The sequence below is a fragment of the Microcebus murinus genome, chromosome 6, assembly GCF_040939455.1.
Source record: "Microcebus murinus isolate Inina chromosome 6, M.murinus_Inina_mat1.0, whole genome shotgun sequence".
In the NCBI taxonomy this organism is placed as follows: domain Eukaryota; kingdom Metazoa; phylum Chordata; class Mammalia; order Primates; family Cheirogaleidae; genus Microcebus; species Microcebus murinus.
Window position 1 is genome coordinate 37,860,987 of NC_134109.1, and position 19,189 is coordinate 37,880,175.

Here is a 19,189-nt window from a genome sequence, read left to right on the forward strand (position 1 = left end):
TACAGTAAAAAATTAAAGAATTAAGACGAAAGCAGACATGGCCTTCCACTTGCCTCTGGAAGGACCAGAGCCCGGGGAGCAGACACACACTTACCAGGCGCTCGGTTAACAGCGAGGTTTCGGAAATGGCTGCCTTTGATCATTTCCACAGATAATCGCCCCGTTGTGGCGTTGTAGGACAGCCCCACCAACAGCTCTGGCGCCCCTCCATGAGACAGTGACTGGGTGGATGAAGCACTATCACTGTGAGAAACCGCAGATGGGCTGAGCGGAGACCCTCCACTCTGGAGGGGAGAAACAACAAAGAATCCATTGGCCCACGCTGCATCACTCTCATTTAGAGAAAGCCGATATTATGTTTGGTGAAATTGTGACCCAATCGCCACGACTGCCAAAGATGACTAAGGGCGCACTCGGTGTGAATTACAATGGCCCGGGGGGAACAGTCATGGGTGAGATCCCCTGCATTATTAGCTGACATATTTGTTCCAAGAGCTGTCTCCATTCAATATTTCCTCTCGAAAGACAAAACGGACAAAGATGTTATTACTAGCATAAATCAAACCCTTTAAGATACATGGAGAGCTAATAATACTTTTAATATAAACCAAAATTCCCTCCTGTGTAATTTGTGCTTGAAGGTTTCTATGGAACCCATCCACTCCAGGCCTGCGTGTTGTTTCTGTTTTCTGCAGCTACTTTTTTTTTTTTTTTCGGCATATTATGGGGGTACAGATTTTAAGGTTTCAATAAATGCCCCTCCCCCCACAAGTCTGAGTCTCCAGGATGACCCAGATGGTCTGCAGCTTCTTGATGAACCTGGCAAGACAGGAGGCATTCTGTGTTAACTATAAAAGAAATGACCACTGACGTCTACCACCACATAGAACACTTGGCTGCTACTTCTGCTTACGGCTGTTAGGTACATGCCAGGTGCTAAAATTTGCCTTTTAAGGAAATGGATTGCCCTGAAAATTAGCACTTTACCACTGTTTGATAGAGAAGCCAGCACCTGGGTTGTGGATGTCAGGGACCTGGCGAGCTCAGGAGAGAGCCTGAGCTTTTTGTCATGTTTATTCATATGCACACTTCTCCTGAGCACCCACCTTTATGCACCAGGCATGTCAGGAGGAGGAGAGCAAAGCAGAGCCGGATGCTGATTCTCACTCAAGGAATGGGAGCCAGGCTGAGCCCCGCCTGGCAGGCCAGTCCATCACCCTGAAACACCAGCCCTCCACCAGAGGCAAGCACACTGACTCTGCCTAAACCCTTCTTCTCATGTCTGACATTATTTCCTCAAACTTCTTATCAGGAACCCAATAAATGAAACCAATAAAAGGAATCAAATATTTGGCACATCTGTAGGAAACTATCCTGTTTACCAAACCATGGGCATCTCTGTAGAGCCCCGGGCTTTCCTGGAACACAATGTGTAAACTACGGGGCTAGGTTGTTGTGATAAGGGTTTTATAGCCCCTACAATCTAGAAGGCAAAAATCCAGCAATGAGATATTTGCTCACCTTTGGAGAAGGATCACCCCACCCCTGTGCCTCTACAGAAGCTTCTGCTATGGCCCCTTGTCACTCACTGCTTGCCCTTTCCATCAAATTCTGGATGCATATAAATCTCAGTCCCTAGTGCATAGCCTAATGTCTAGCATGTAATGATGCTCAACAAATAAACTAGTAAGTGAAAAAATTTTCTCCTTCAATTTTTATTGACACAGGCTCATTTTCCCCATTCAACTCTGCCCCAGCACAGGCCTGGGCACAGAGAAGTATGGGTGTGATCATGCCTGTCCTTGTGCCTTACAGGGCAGGATCCCTTCTGATTTCCGTGGATTCTGTTTCCTATGATTTGAGATATATTTTACTCAGAGCTTAGGAAAAAAGAGGGCTTTGGGAAAAAGAGATGAGACATGATTTGGCTTATACTTTAAAAAGACTCATTCTGACCCCCCGGGGCAGCAGAAGTCTGGAGTGAGCAAAGGTGGAAGCAGAGAGACCACCAGCAGCAGGCTGCTCGATAGCCCAGCACAGATCCTGGGCCTGGTTCCATCTGAAGATAGAGCCAATGAGACTTCAGGTGGGAAAAAGAAAAGTCACAGATGATGGCTAAGATTTTTGACCTTAGCCACTGAAGGATGAAATTGCCGTTAAGCAAGATGGGGAAGATTGTGGGTAGAACAGATCTGGGGAGGCAAAAATCAGGATTTCAAGTCTGGTGATATTAATTCTGAGGTATCATTAGACATTCAGGTGGACAGATCTCCCACCATGGACACTGTGGCCTTTCCGGTGCCTTAGCTCCTCCTCACACAGGACCATCCTCCCCACCTCCCGATGCTTGCAGGTGCCGTTCCCTCGCCTGGGGTCCTCATTTTCCGCATACCATCAGACTCACTCCTTCGATACGTGAGTTCTGTGTTTTATCACCAGCTCAAGAAACCTCCTCTGACCTCTGTAAACAAACAGCAGCCTCTGTCACGCTCTGCCTTGCCCACCTTGGTTGGTCCATCCTTGCCCCTCCCCCACTGGACTCCGAGTCCCTCCAGGGCAGAGGCATCCCCTGCTTGGTTCTTTCCTGCATCTGCTTTGCCTCAGTGCTTGACAATAAACATCTCTGAATTAATGACTGGTGGGCCCAACAGTCCACCACAGCTACCTAATCTTTTTACGTGTTCTTTTTAAAGGAGATCCTCACACTAGGTGACACATAACCCCCACAACAGTGGGCTGCCCATCCTGTAGACATACAAGCCAAGGTGTCTGTCCTTGAAACCCTGGGGCAAGCAGAGAGATGTGGCACATAGGAGTAGTACAGTCATACAAACGGGAGGTCTCAGAAGTAGCCGGAGTTCAGGGCTGCCGTCACAGCCTGCTCCAGCACGCTTGTTAAGGACCTCGCCTAGAAAGTCCCATCTCTGAGATTCCTCGTAATGCATATCGGAGGTGAGAGGAGTAGAACCACTTATGCATGAACCAGAAGGTCAAGCCCCCTTCCCTGGTTTTTCCATGCCCTCTATCACACCGCTCCTGTCATTTCCTAAAATGGACAGGGAATTTATCCATCAGGTTATCAGGAAGACAGGCATGAAAGGCCCATCGTACCGTGAAGTGCAAATCGTGGCTTATAAGGATGAGAAGAGCCAAATGGAAAATTAAATTAAAGTCTCTGAATTCACAGGCTAAATGTACTAAATCAAGGGCTGACAATCCCAGGTCTTCGAACACACCACGTCATTAGCAGCACCATTTAACATACTCACGCTTATATTACTTCTTGGCTCCAGAACCAGAGTTACTTTCATTTCCCCTTCTGGGTGCAGGTGGCTGAGATAGAATAGTTTCTCTCCCATCATTCTCTCTCGGGTCATTTTGCGGGCAGCATACAGGCGGAAGCGGACAGCACAGGCAGCCACGTCTCTGGGCTCTAGCTTGCTGAAAGTGACCTTCTCCTTGAAGACGGGGTTGGGCCCTCTCTGTATGCTTGTCCTGCCCCTCTGCTTCTTACTGGGCAGCAGCACCACGTGAACTTGCCAGGAGTTGACACCGCTTCGGTCCTTATCTGGGAGGCCCTGTGCTCTCACAGTTGTCACTGTGAGCTTCTGGCTCACAGCTCTGTATTCAAAGATGACATCTAGGTCACCACACTTTGAGATGGGCTCTGAAATCCCAGATGGCACCTGCAAGTTGATCCCGTCCTGTTCCTGTTGCAGGCAGAGGAAAAGATTAGGAATGGAAATGATCATGCCCATTACATTTTGGTGAGTTGGGTGCCCCTTTGAGCTCCTTCCAAGTTTCATGCCTTCTGATCACCAGTGCACAGCCCTGGCCCTTAGGTAGATCTGTTTACAGGTTTCTCTCTCCATTAGACTGTCATTCCTTGACAGGACAGTGCCTAGCATATGGTGAGTCTCCATGAATGTTTTTGGAATGAATAAATAAAGCTTTCACATTTTAAAAAGTGTTTTCATATATATTGCTTCTCAAAAATCACAACTGCCCAGGATCCTTGAAACCTGAGATGCTAAGTCTAAAATTAAGTCAACCACGCAATCGCCAATAGGTGATGTTTGCTTAAGTCCTCAGTAGAAATGGTTGAGCCTGGGCCTGTTATCTGCTGGTAAGAACTTCCCACGGACAAGAATCCTAATGGGCATTCTGGGAAGGTGATCCTTCAGTAAAATTTCAATCTATGTGGGAGAAAAGGTTTAGGGCTGAGCTTCTCAAACTTTAATGTGGACCTGACTCACCTGAGGATTCTGATTCAGTGGGTCTGGGCTGGGGTCTGAGATTCTGCATTTCTAAGAAGCTCACAAGGGAAGTTGGTGCTGCTGGCCTCAGATCACACTAAGAGTAGCAAAGGCATAGGTGGGCATCTCTAACAACCATTTAGCAAACAGCAACACCGGACCTGCAGCCAGAACACCTGGATGGAAATCATAACTCTACCACTGAGGAGCTTTTTGACCCTGGCCAAATAGCCCAGCCTCTCTGTATTCTAGGTGAAAAACGCACATTAAAATGCCTGCTTGATAGAGTGGTGTTGTGGCATTTTAATAGATGTGAAAATACCTGGCTCGAATCAGACTCCATAAATATCTATTGCCACCACTGGACTGGTGCTAGCTATTCCCAAACATAGCACTTTCCTTACGAAGTATCACCCTTGCACAACAATTGACTTGTAGCCACTCAGATCCAATGACCTCACCGGGAAAACTGAGCTGAACTGCATTTACTATAATGAACCACCCTGTCAAAAAATTGTAAATAATGTCAACATAATTCTCTTTTTCCTCTGAAGGCATGACCTTTACCTGTAACTAAGCTTTGATTCTTATTGCAAAATAGTTCTTATTTGTGCAATTGAACACCAGACTTCACTAATTTAGACATCTCTTCATTTTAAAAATGATAATAAGACACCTCAAATTGTGCTTTCATCAATGAAATTTTCCTTCAGAGTTCAGATAAAAAAAAGTACATGGTTCTCTGGAATCAAACATCCTTAGGAAACCCAGGTCTACCACATACTAGCTCTATGACATTGGGCAAGTTCTCTAATCCTTTCCACGTTCTTTTCTCCTCAATAGTAAAATGGAGACAATACATCCCATGCAGGGCTGTGAAAAGTATAGGACTTGACATATAGTAGACATCTAATAAATACCCTTCTCTTTTAAGATTCAAATTAGCCTACCGAGACAATTTAGATTTCTTGTAAAATAAGGGAAGCTTCTCATATTCTTTCTTCGGAGCATGAAATCATGTGTGAGTGTTTCTATTCAGAGGTACTTAGTTTCAAGTGATAAAAGTAGTTGCTATAGAGACTTCTGAATACAACTGACTAGTGTATAGATAATATTAGAAGCAAGTCTCCAAGGAGTCAGGCCAACTCAAAAATCAAGTCAGAGCCTTCTCTCAAACTCCCTTGTCTCTTCTTAAAACTCTCATCTATTTTAGTTTACTCTCAACCGTCTCTATATTGCTTGTCTGACCATAAGTAATAACATCTAGCATCTCCTAAGCCATTCCTTAGGCCAGATACTATACCCAGTCCTTTACAGACTATAAAAGTCAGCTCCTTATACACTGCAGACCTTCTTGGCCTCACTTTGTATTCCATCTCCCCTACAGGCACCACCTGTCTGAGCTCCAGGTGGCTTCGGCCTGGCACTACTCAAATCTTACCTCCTACTCATACAATATAATCCTCAGCTCTTACCATTCGACTCTCTGTGGATGCAAAGGCTTAGAAAGCTGCATAACCCTGCTTGATACCCATGCATATACAGTCCAGAGTGTGCAGGGGTTAACACCCTATGCAGTAAACGTTTCTCCCCTTGGAAAAATGTCCTGAGATCAGTTTACACAGCTTCTTGGAGTGCGGTCCCAGCAGATCAAGCAATTAGTCACGTGGAGGTGGCGAACTCACTGCACACTCCCTTACTGGACTTCCCTGCCTCACTCTCCTTGTCTTTCAATCTTGTTCCCTGGAATTGTGCTCCCTAACAAAGTAAAGAACAAAAGCCTTTGCCTTATGTTCTGCTTTTTGGGGGAACCCAATTAAGAAACATTATCTTTTTAAATATTTACATCAACCTAATGAAGCTAGGTATTTTAATATCCTCACTTTATGGACGACAAAACTAAAGCTTAGAAAGGCTAAATAACTAACACTTCCCCTCCCCCTGTGCCAAGGTCATATGCCCAGACAAGATTATTCAGGGTTCATACCCTGGCAGTCTGGGTCCAGAGCCTGCCTTAACCTGTATTCAACAAACAAAATCCCAAATCCTATTTTGAACCATAAGGTCTCCCTTCTTCTCCCCCCAAACCTTTCCCCATAGCTATTTATATGTATATTGAGTGTGTGAGATGAAGAGGGAAGAAGATCGGGGGCTAAAAGCACACAATATTGTGAATTTCAGATCCTCTTAGGCCTCTGCTCTTGACATTAGTTAATAGTGCCTAGTTTTGTCATAAACTTCAATCCGAAGGTAAAACTATCCTAATGAGGCACTCTCCACGTAGCTATCAGGCTACCTATTCAGATAAATGCTCATTCCACCTGTAGGTTTTGGGGGGAGTCCTGGGTAGGGTTCTAAACTTTCCTAAGAACTTTCACTAAGGCACAGCTCCAGGCACTAGCGAGGCTCCACATGGGCCCATCCAAGCTGTGGCCCAGGAAAACTGGGCTTGGCAGCCCCTTTCTGGGTTGATTTGAGAAAAAGATTTGCAAAGGTTGGTATTTTCACAGCAATTAATTATTTCAACACACTTCACCTATCACCAGGCAACTGAAGGGCTCCTCATGTGGGTACTGTTAATACCACTAATCCATCTGACCTTCCTGCAAGGTAGAAATCTCTTCATTCTTATCCCCATTTGGCAGATTTTAATTAACTTCTCAAGGCCAACCAATTAATCAGGGGAAAGCAGAGATGAAAAGTAGGACACCTGTCTCCCTGTGTGCTCAGAATCGCCAGCCATCCTCCCCATTGTCTTCCCTGCCCAGCCCTGGGTCTGCAGGAAAAAGTCAATGGCTCCTGCCAGCAGAGAAGAACAGAGCTCAAAAACCCATCAGCCTAACAGGTAGTCACACTGCAGGACCCATTTCCTTCCGAGGCAAAACAAATGATTCCTCGAGCTCTAATATCCTGGGTTTTTCTTTAAGATGGGAACACTTGTGTCAAATTGTCAAAATCCACGTAGGTTTAAAGATTTTCTGTCAAATTGAAAGCCTTTCTGTTTTAGCAAGACGGTGTTGATGTCATCTGTGTGGCCCAGAGTAAACAGACCCACAGTATGTTCCTGAGGCCAGACACATGGGGGAAGACAGAGTTAATACCACTAAGAGGCAAATAAATCAATTCTGAAAAGGCAAGCTAAGCCTGCAAAGCAGGCAGTTACGGGAACTGCCTCTGGGTTGGATTTGAAGTTCTACCGTAGGAGCACCAAATTACAGTTTTTGTCTCAAAATAGATAGGAGGTTGAATGGAGCACACAGAGATTGTCTGGGTATTTTTGGAGTCTGAGAACATTCAGTCCCCTCAACCCCATGTCTCCCACGACAGCTCCAGCAGGCAGGGAAATGGCAGATTACCTGGCGATGGCAATTCCAAGCCGAATGGCACAGTTATCAAGGAGTCAGAGTATCAACAGGCAGGTGAATAGCTCTGTTTTGTTTTTGTGGTGAGACAGCAAAAGTATTTTTAAATGTTATTGTGTGGGATTTGATATGACTCAGTAGTAAACCCAAGCAGACTTTTTTTTTTTTTAACAAAACTTAAAGTTAATTGCTTAGGATGCCGCTATATGAAAGGCTGCTTTTAACAAACCACAAACCACATATCTGAGTTACCGTTTCTCATCCTCAGCAGAAACAAACACCACAGGGGCACAGATGCGCATGCCCACACCTCTTTTGTATACCCTCCCCACGCGCTCCAATGTGTTAGCAGTAAGCGTTTTGGAACTCGATTTTCTGCGATTTCTTTTTCTTTGCCCTGAGCATTTAGTGTGTGGGACAGTCCAAGTCCTGATAAGAGATTCACCCTGTTTATTTTCTTGGACTAATGCTAATAAAACCCATTCACCCTTCTCCTTTTTCCATCCCCACAAACTAAAGTTTTATATACTTATATGACTTATTCCATTAAAATTAATTTCAAATTAGGTATTAAATACTACTGTTTAATACCTTTCAATGTCATACATCAAAATAGGAGAGCTCTATCTGATGAAGAATAACCATAAATGCCTATAAGATAAAGAAATGCTGGTAAAATCCATATCAGAGTGCCTGGCATGTAGTAACTGCTCAATTAATGGTAGCTACCTCCAGCCACTTCCAGTCATATCTCTGCATTGTTAGGTTTACTCTGGGCTCAGCATTAATTGAAAAAGAAATTTAAAAGAAGCATCTTTTATCAGAGATTTATTCCAAAAACCAATGTCAATGGCCAGAGGGTCATTGCAGATTAATGCTGTCTCCTAGGCTTTCAATTAAATTCAAAGCTAACAAACAGATTCATATTGTAAAATCCTCATCATAACATCTTGTATAATTTCATTTGGAGGACTACTTCATTTTAGTTCAAATAATTTCATATTCAAATAATCGTAACTCAAGGTTTAGGGTAAATAAAAATAGCCTCCATTTAATTGAAACCGTGAAGGAAAGAAACCAGTCTCTCTAAAGAACTAAAATTTCTATTATTTAAAATTAAGCCTGTAAAAGCCTTTATATAAAAGAAAAGTCTGACTGTTCCTGGGTTTATTCTGCCACCATTCTTGTTCTACTTTATTTTTTCCATTTTTCTTCTTTTTTTTTTTCCATTTTAAAAGAAATTTATTTATGATTCTTTTATTGACACACATAGGGGGGCTTTAGTCATCTGAACAAAAATTTATTTCAAATAAATGTTTTTTTAGGTCTTTGTTTTTTAAGGAAAAGTTTTTTTAGGGGGAGGGGAAGAATAAAAGATAAGAAGGAGAGGTAGGAGGAAGAGTGGGGCGAGAGAACCAGTGAAAGCACACTACTAAAACAAGGAGAGAATGAAAAACAAATAACTTGCCTCTGGACTCCACATGGAGGAACTGTCTGTGGCATAGGAATCTTCAAATCCCCGGTTATTAAAAGCTGTCTCCATCTCCAAGCTGCCCTCTGTGGACTGGCGGCTGAGGCTTCGGGCCTCACCGGGCTCTTGGTGAGATGCGCCGTGGTGCCTGGTGCCCGCTCTCTCACATGGGGACTGCCCAGGAGCAGGGACGGGGTCATCTTCACAGTAAGACAGAGTCTCAGAATAATTCAGTGGGCTGGCTCCATCCAAATCTAAATTTTGCAATAAGGAAACCATTTCAAATGCATTATTTTTCAACACCTTTTTAGGTAGAGAAATTAAACAATTGCTATCACAACAATCAAGACCACAAAAACAAAACCTATATCAATAAGACCTGCAGAAACATAATCCCACCCATATAGTGGAGAAGCTGGTCCATATAATCAAGGAGGCCATTAGTTCATTATCTGGGGTGCAAGAAAGCGTAATACTTTCTCATAATATAAATAATGTAATTTATGTTAGTAGGATAAATAACCACAATAGTATTTTGTTGGAGCTAATGACCTCAAGACTTTAGGAATAGATCTAGAAAGCAAAAGGAGTCATCTAATGTTGAGACCAGATGGTCTCCTGACTCTACCATTTTTCCTTCTCTCTTCCACACTCACTATATTACATTCTGCTCAAAAGGCTTCAGTGGTCCTTCCAAGTAAAAAGTTCTCTATTTGATCCACGGTAAGAACACTGGACTTGGAGTCAGATAATCTGAGTTTAAATCCTGTCTCTATCCTAAGAACTTGAACAATATTCAAACTCTCCGAATCGTTGTTTCCTTACCTAAAAAAAGATAAAAGCCATCAGAGGGTCATTGTGGACCCATGAAATAATATCCACCTGGCGGATAGCAGGCCTTCCATAAGTAATAGCCTTGCTTACCTGCCTGGCCTGAACTGGCCTCATCTAACCCATCAAACTCTATTTCCCAAGTCACCACCAGCCTCATGAAAATGCTGTGTATTCCAGTTCACAGAGCAGCTCAAACCCTCCCTCCTGTCCTTTACTTCCAGTCCATCCAAAGCTCCAACAACTCCTGAACCTTCCCTGACTCCTTCAGACTCAGTGCTTTCTCTCTTGGTATCCCCAACCCCCATGTATCCCTTCCCTCTCCTTCCATGTCAAGATTGCCCTCAGATGGAAAGGAAAACTGGCAGGTCTTCCTGAGCAATAGCCTTCACCATGATTTGACGCCCACACCCAAAGAGCAGTTAACGATCTCTCATCTCTCTGGCCTCCTGTCTCCTTCAACAGCTCCCATCCCAGGATGAGAGAAAATTAGAGATTTAGATAGGACAAATGAGTAGTATGACAAGGCATATGTCAAAATTTCAGCTCTTACAGACATACTACATGGCAGCAATTGTTTTCTCCACTGGCCTTATGACCTCAACTAGAACACAGGCTTCTTGAAGGCACTCAGCCACATGCATCTACTTTACCTCCCAGTGGGTTCTCATTAAACCTTCAAATACCTTTAAAGCCTAGGCAGGTAACAAGCATTTGAAGCAGTCAGATGTGCAGCTATAGGAGTGGCGGTGGTGACAATGGTTTATCAGAGAGTACTTGACCCAACTATAGTGAGCATTTAAACTTAAAAAATGTACTATCACCCTATGCCAACCATATAAAAACCTCTTTAGGCAGATGTGGTCCATGGGGTACAACTTCAGACTCCTGATTTGGGATTTGCAAAACTACACCAGGCCATTGAGAAGTTCCCCTATCTGCCTTATTATCCTTAGTAATTCAGTTCAGGTCCCTTGGAAACAGTTTCATTGGACACCACAAAATTTGTACATTCACACTTCCAGTTATTTCGCAAACACACTAAAAATAGGACACACGAAATGACAGAACAAGGAAAAAAATCCACATGCAAAAACCTACAACATAAAACAGAATTTTCTTCCAAGTCTCTAATTAGCACACCCAATCCTCACATACATGAACAGTAAAATGTCCTATTAAACAGTGGGTCATCCATCAACGTGTGTAGCACCCAGCAGGATTTCGGCACAAAATCTAACTTTGCCAAGAAATTACCCCCATAAAATCGTCTCATGACTTTAACTCCTACAGTGATAATACCTAGATCAGTAATAAGGGAATTTTCAAAAGCTACATTAAGCCTTGAAAAGCTATTCATAACTGAAAAACATAAGAACTATATTAATGTAACAAACCATTTTCCATGACAGACAAGCAAGGAATGAATTTGAAAAGCAAATCTGAGGTACACGTTGCAAGAAGGAAAGTGAAAGGTGATTCACCTTCACATTAAGCAATCTTCTTATGCCTTTAAATTACAGAAAATCATGTCACCTTAAACACATGCACAGAAGTAATTGCCTGTTGTCAGAGAAACATTTCCTTGCTTCTTAGAAATAATAGTCCATAATTATGTCACATCAGCCAAATTTATTTTAAAAGAGAAATTCTTCAACTTGTTTAGTCCATATCCCACTATGATAGAATAAAACCCTATAATCGGCCAGGTGCGGTGGCTTACGCCTATAATCCTAGCACCCTGGGAGGCCAAGATAGGAGGATTGCTTGAGGCCAGGATTTCAAGACCATCCTGAGCAACAGTGAGACTTGGTCTCTGCAAAAATTTAAAAAAAAACTAGCTAGGTGTAGTGGTGCACGCCTATAGTTCCAGCTACTTGGGAGGCTGAGGAAGGAGAATTGCTTGTGCCCATTGAGTTTGAGGTTGCTATGAGCTGTGATGACACTACTGCACTCATTCTAGCTGAGGTAACAGAACGAGACTCTGTCTCAAATAACAAACAAAACTATTATCTAGTTGCTTTCTTCCAGGCTTTGGACCACTTCTTGCAAGGAAAAATATTCAATTCTCAACAAGTTGTAAAAAACTCCTTTCGAGATTTCATTGCCCCTCACTCTCCAGGCTTCTTCACTGCTGGCATAAACAAGCTACTGTTAAGATGGCAAAACTGTGTGGATAGTTTAGGCACATACTTTAATTGTACTGCTTCTTGTATGAGATATGAACTATACTTTTGATTTGAAATCGGACATTTCATATTTAATGAGCTAATATTATTCTGTAGCCTATCTTTCATGCCTAAAGACCTCATCCCCAGCCTCTGATCCAAACCACTTAGATCAAACTCTCATTGACATTATCAGGAACACAGTGACAATGTGCAATAACACTAAATCAGAAACACAGGACAAAAGAGAACTTTCTTGGAATACGGCTCTAACAACCTCACCATTGAATCTAGAATGAAGAATTTCACTTAAAATGAAACATGAGATAACTGACCAGTAGCTCAATCATGTTTCAGATTTTAATTGGATTTGGACCTTTAATTTCACTGTCTGACACTTTTGAATGCATTTCTAAAGTGGAAGAATTATCTACAATTAAATTTGATCTTAGAAAAAAACTATGTTTATGGTAAAACAAAATAGCTACATAAAGAAAGAACAGGCCAAAAATATCCTCTCTGGGGTGCATGTTTAATATTTTCATCATTCTTTATCACTAAAATAAATCCACTGATGTAGAGATGAACAAAAAGAAATGACAGAAAAACATCAAGCAATAAAAACTACATTAACACTTACCATGACATTTGGTAACCTAAAATTTGACATGTAGCTACTTTTATGAACATCCTGCTGATTTTCTTCAAAATCTACAAGTAATTCATTCAATGTGGTAGACTTTTTCCTCTCTCCAATAGAGAAAAATTTACCTTTCTATCACCATCTCTCAAAAATTCAGAATTACCAGTTAGGACAAGAGATAAGTTATTGTTCATTCCAGGAAGGGGAAGGGTGAGAATGGTTGTCAGAACATCAGCCATTTGTGTAAATCAGAAACCAGACACTTGGGCTTCTGGGAAATGGAGCCATTAGCTTTAGGATTAAACAAGCTATTCTCAGGGAATCAACTGCTAATAACTTTCATTAGCTAACATTTACCCTGTCGGTGGAGAGAAAGGAATGCTGTGATGTAACACCAGAGAAAGAAAAGCCAAGAGAGGGAGTGAGGAAATGACACAGGGCCAAGTAGCCACTGATATTGTGGTTTGGTCACATAAGGCCTTTATTTATTAGCTTACCTTGGGCTAAAAAGAATATCAGTAAAATATGCTAAGTGGCCTATGTCAATAAGTCAAACTACACGATGGATAGCAAGTTAGTACTGCCAAAAACTAGGCTTCTCTTTGCTAACACAAGCTTTTCCTTTGTTCGTTTTCTCCTTATCCTGTCCTCACCCTCAAATCAAAATTTCTTCTCTTTTATCTCCTCTCAGTTTCTGCACTCTCCTTTTTCTCTATCTGGTGTTGAAAACATGGAGCATCTACCAACTCTGCCCCCCATTGGTCTGACTGACCACATACCCAAGAAGAAAGAAGGAAAAGATTAGAGAATTCAAGTCACTGAGACCAGGTCATGAAGGCAGACAGTGCAACATTTTCTCTAGCTTTGTACCAAATATACTTCACAGACCCTTCCCTGTGCCAGTGTCTGTGTCTATTCAGGGTTCTGGGCATAAAGGAGTCAGAGAGATGCTTTGCCCTTTGCTTAGAAACGCACTCAGAAATATCATACATCTATTTACATCCTCTCTCCTGGTTGTTTGGTGCTAGTGTTGGAGAGGGAGCAGGATCCTTAACGAGGCCCGCCCACCATCACACGCTGGGCCCACGCGACCTTGGAGGAGCCCCTCCCCTTGGTGAAAAGTAAACTTGCGGTGATGACACTAGAAGATGACATAAGACCTGGAGCTTATGTAATTCTCACGCAGGTGGGGTATGTCAGAAACTGCAGGGACTGAGAGGAAGGATGCAGGGGTGTGTGTTATTTGAAAAAAGTTACTCATTATTATTATACTGCATGTTTTTATTTGGAAGATTAAAAAGTACCTATTGCTTTAATAATATTAACTAAGCAGAAGAAATGCTTTGAAATATCTTCGGAGTTATACAGACACATGGAAAGGGAATTCTGTATGATTCCAAATGGAAGAAAAGGCACAAAATCTCAGGGTCAGTGGACAGGCATGTGAAATTTTTGAATTTATCAAAAGGAAACAGGATTTTACAAAGCTTGATAAATCCTGTTCTAGTCATTAGTGTTCAAAATGTTCCAAGCAGTGACACCCAGGGAAGGCAGGGGTCCCACAGACCAGGGTCAGGAATTGCCAGCTTTCAATCCATTCCCTCTCCCAACCTCCTGCATGACACCCCTCTGGGGGCATTAAAGCAGCCCCTCGGCCCCATCCCGGCTGCTGCCTCCTGTCTCATTCCTTCCTCTCTGGACTCGCAGATACAGACTGCAGTGGTCCAGAGCCTCTAGCTAAAGAAAGGGTGTCGTGCAAAGAATACCTTCACAGGCAGACACTTCCGTGCTGTCTTCTTCACAGGTAGACAGCAAACGGCTGAATTTCAGTTTCTGCTCCAACCCGGTCTGCTTTCCTTTCTCACATGCTCCTGAACGGAAACTCTGGGACCGGGACACGGAAATCTCAAACTGTTTGATCACCTCCTCGTCGCTGTCAGAAGACGTGGATAGCTCTTCATCATCCCCAAAGCTGTCAACTGGGAGCAAACAAGAGCCATGAGTCTCCCGTGTGGCCCACGTGCTCCAACATAGAGATAGACGATCCGGGAAAACAGAAGAGAAGAACAGGGACAATTAGTTTGGATCAAAGCACACTCAAACTGGATAGAAAACATTTAAAGCACTTTGGAAATGCAAATGCGAGTCCAAAGGGATGAAACAGGAAAGGAAAGCTCAGGAAGGTAATTAGAAATACGGTATATGGCTAGAACCCAGGAGAAATCACTGGGACACCCATAATCGACATAATGAGCCCTCGTGTTGAGCCGGGCAGCCCAGCTGATCTGTTACGCCGCTCAAATGTGTTCACAGCTGGGACCACAACGTGTATCAGCACAGCTGCCTTATGTGCAGTTCTGGTCAACGGCGATGGGATATATGCTCTTCCTCACACCTCATTTATGAAAACACAGAGCCAAGCCCCACTCTAGAGAAGAGAAATTTGCAACTGAGATTTTCCAAAACCTGCCTTGGTTTGAAAAGAGACTCATTCTGTGTGTTTTAACTAGTTTATACTGGAGATTTTATGAGTCTTTCTCAGCATCAACAACCCAACCCAAACACCCTTGAAATTATCGGTATATATTTGAGGTTTACAACATGATGTCATGGGATACACATAAAAAAGTAAAATCGTTACTACAGAGAAGCAAATTAACATGTCCATCATCTCACATCGTCACTTTTCTTGTGTGACGAGAGCAGCTAAAATCTACTTACTCAACAAAAGTCCCTAATATAATACGATTTTGTTAACTGCAGTCCCCAGATTAGACTTCTGGCCTGTTTATCCTACATATCCACTACTTTGTATTCTTTAACATACATCTCCCTATTTCTGCCCCCTGCTCAAACTTGACACTGTTTTTTTGTTTGTTTCTGTATAATTGATGTTTTTGTTTGTTTTTTTTTTTAGATTCCACATATAAGTAAGATCACACAATATGTTTCTTCTGTGTCTGGCTTATTTCACTAAGCATGACGCACTCCAGATCCACCCATGTTGGGGCAAATAGCAGGATCTCCTACTTTTCTAAGGCTGAATATTAGTCCATTGTATATTTATATACCACATTTTCTTTATCCATTGGCCCACTGACAGATGTTTAGGTTGTTTCCATATCTTGGTTATTGTGAATAAAGCTTCAATGATCATGGGAGTGCAGATATCTTTGTGAGGTGGTGATTTCATCTCCTTTAGGTGCATACCCAGAAGAAGGACTGCTGGGTCCTATGGTAGTTTTAGTGTTACTTTCCTTAGGAACCTCCATGTTTTCCACGATGGCTGCACCAATCTACATTCCCACCAAGTGTTCTAGGGTTTCCTTTTCTCTATGCGCTTGCTAATATGTGTTATCTCTTTGTCTGTTTGATAATTGCCATCATAATGGAACACCCTTTGAATTATTCAGATATTTTTCCTATGGCCTCTACACACCAGCACACTGGCCCTCTTTCAGTTTCTCCAGCATGCTGGGATTGTTCCTGCAACTGAGCTCCTTGTTTTGCTTGTTCCTCTTGCCTCCCCCAGATATCTACACGGCTGGTTCCTTCCTATCACTCAGGTCTGTTTGACTGTTACTTCATTCTAAAGGCTTCCCTGATCATCCTCCCCTATGTAGTTTTCTTCATAGCACTAATCTTCATTTTTCTATTCTCTCCTGTGACTTCCACAAAAATAAAGACATTGCCTGTTTTATTAACTGATGTCTCCCTGTTATGTGAAACAATGCCTACTGCACAGTAGATGCTTAATGAATTCTTGTTAAATATTGAATAAATTGGTGAAAACCCAGTGTTCTCCCAAGCCTGAGTCTCTCTCTCACACACACACACACATACACACACACACAATGTTCCCTGTATCTGGAATACTCTTCTCCAGCACCTATTGAACAGTCAAGAAGCTAACTCATCATCCAGGAGTCAGCCTAGCCATCACTTCTTCCATAAAGTCCTTCTTTGATCCCTTAATCAGATTAACAGCTCCTTCCATGTGCTGTAAAACAGTTCTCTTTTCTTTCTTGTCAGTGCTCCCTCCCACATTGTAGTGGCATTTACCTCCCTCATTGCCAAACGTCCCACCCAACCTGCATACACCATGAGGGTAAGGGGTACCTCAGACTGCCCACCTTTGCACTGGGCTCTGTCTCTGTGCCAGACACACAGCAGACTATGCCATAAATATTTGCTGAATGTGAATTGGAAACTATAAATAATGAGGAATAATTTTTAAATCATTGCCTCCATCTGTCCAAAAGTCACACAGTGATTCCAGAGAAGAATATGGTTGCTCATTCACAGATGGGTCCTAAAGATCACTTCTGAATCAGAAGCTAAGAAGCAGTAAAAAGCCATATTTCAAGTGAGAGAAAATACTTCTAAACACCAGCCTGGTCAAAACATTTATTCTCAGGCTTGGTTAAGAGCTGACATTCCTGCAGTTCTTTGGAAGATTAGTAATAATAACACATACTTACTAAGCACTCTGTCAGGCACTGTCCTAAGTGCCTTATACCCAAAACTTCTATTATTATTTCCATTTTCCAAGTAAGAAAATTGAGGCAGAGAGAAGTACTCGGCTGGCTGAAGATCATTTTGCCAATAAAGGGTAGAACCAAGATTTAAATCAAAGCAGCCTGTCTCTGAAGCCCACATTTCTAATCACTATGTCGGAGAACCAGAGAGAGGCGGTGGAAAGAACTCTTACTATGTATATTCACATTAACCAGCTGAGCTCCTGTGGCCAACTCTTTTAACCTCTCTGGCACTGTTTCCTGGTTTGGGGATCATTTTAAAGGTCTAAATTATTTCCTGGCTCTTTTCTAACTCTAAAATTCTTCAACTCCAAACTTTCTGCCTGACAGGCATCAATATTCAATGGTTCTCGCTGATCTTTTATGAAGCAGTTAGTCTGAGAAAGTAAGAACACATCTTTGTCATCTCATTCAATTCTATTGGCTATATCCAGCACCGTGGTAGGACCTGAAAACCTAAGTGTCAGAAGATACTAGATTTCCTATTAATACTCCAATAAGCTGCACAACACCATCCCATCAGAAAACCACCACACTGAGCAGTCTCTTCATGCCTCCATGTGTTGAGCATAGCACTTTGGTATAGTATGGACCATTGCATAAGAGAGAAACCCAGAGACAATGGAAACAAATTTAAACTTCCCCTACCTTTAGAGTTTAGGACCAGCTAAGCACCTTGGAGATAGTCAGGGGGATACATACACAGGAGGGTACGTTGGATTAGACACCCATTGAAGCTCTTTTCAATTCTGATATTTCATTCTAATTTGTATTTTTAGGTCAGTTAAAAATTAAGTAGTCATAAGTCTTCCATTTCAAATGAGTGAGTCAATGCATGGATATTTCCCTATCTATAAAATTAATAATTAGAATTAATTTACTAGCATATGGCCCATGATTTTTTCCAGTGAGTCATTGATCAACCACAGAGCAAAGATTTTCCTCACTTGATATAATAATCATATAGTAATTATATCATTTCCCATATACTAAACATACATTATATGCCAGGTACCTTCTTGGAACTTCACATAAACCCATTTAATCATCACAGTGACACCATGAAGTAGGAATGATTATTATTCCCATTATATAGATAGGAAACAGAGACACAGAAATGTTAAGTAACTTGCCATAAGGCAACAAATTTAGGAAGTTAGCAAACTATAACTCAAACATAGCCCCCATGTTCTTAGCCACCACCATGCATATCATCAGATATCATCGCATCAGGAAACTAGAGCCCAGTCTAGCTTACTCTCCAGAGTAGAGTGCGAGGGGGCTCTGCTCCTTCCACCCCAAAACCTGCCAGGAGGAATCTGACAATCTCCCATCAATAAAGAGGCCCTACTGCAATGGAACCAGAGTGACCCTCTCTCTAATTTTTAAACAATTTTTTTCTAGTTTAAGGAGGGATGGAGTAAATTCCATCTTCATCTTCCAAATAGACAGGAAGGAGGGGGGCAGCCTCAGTGTGACAGAAACTGTTGGATGTGGCATCAGTCAAGGCTAGAGTAGTTAAGAGAGGAGAACTTAACTACTATAGTAGTTAAGAGAGGAGACAAGCTGCCAAGAGTTTAAACCTAGGATCTTCCATTTGCTATGATAGTTTGTGATCTAACAAGTTCCTTAATCTCTCTAAACTTCAGTGTCCTCATTGTGATATTCCTTATCTTTAACATTGTTGAGAGGACTAAATGAGATAAACCATGTAAATGTACTCAGCACAGGCCTGGCATATGATATACTCAAAAACTGTTTAACTATTATTATTATCATCCCCCATCATGTTATTGCCCTGTAAAAAATCCTTGTATGTAGCCTGGCATTTATATGCAAAAGAAAGCCTGTGCTTGAGAACTCCCCATCAAGGCTATTGTAGAGGAAGGTTGGAAGAAACAAGGTCTGGAACAGTAGAAG

The 19,189-nt window shown here is 42.1% G+C and overlaps 1 protein-coding gene across 2 annotated transcripts in view; it reads right to left on the reverse strand.

The window, feature by feature from the left end:
• Positions 1-19,189, reverse strand: part of SYT16 (synaptotagmin 16) — a 240,179-nt gene that overhangs the window by 18,536 nt on the left and 202,454 nt on the right. For both annotated transcript variants that reach the window (XM_012777655.3, XM_012777654.2), the window contains exons 3-6: positions 14,498-14,710; positions 9,087-9,343; positions 3,270-3,710; positions 95-284 (exon numbers count right to left, since the gene is read on the reverse strand). In XM_012777655.3, the coding sequence (XP_012633109.1) occupies positions 95-284; positions 3,270-3,710; positions 9,087-9,343; positions 14,498-14,710 (1,101 nt within the window). The remainder of the gene's footprint in view (positions 1-94; positions 285-3,269; positions 3,711-9,086; positions 9,344-14,497; positions 14,711-19,189) is intronic.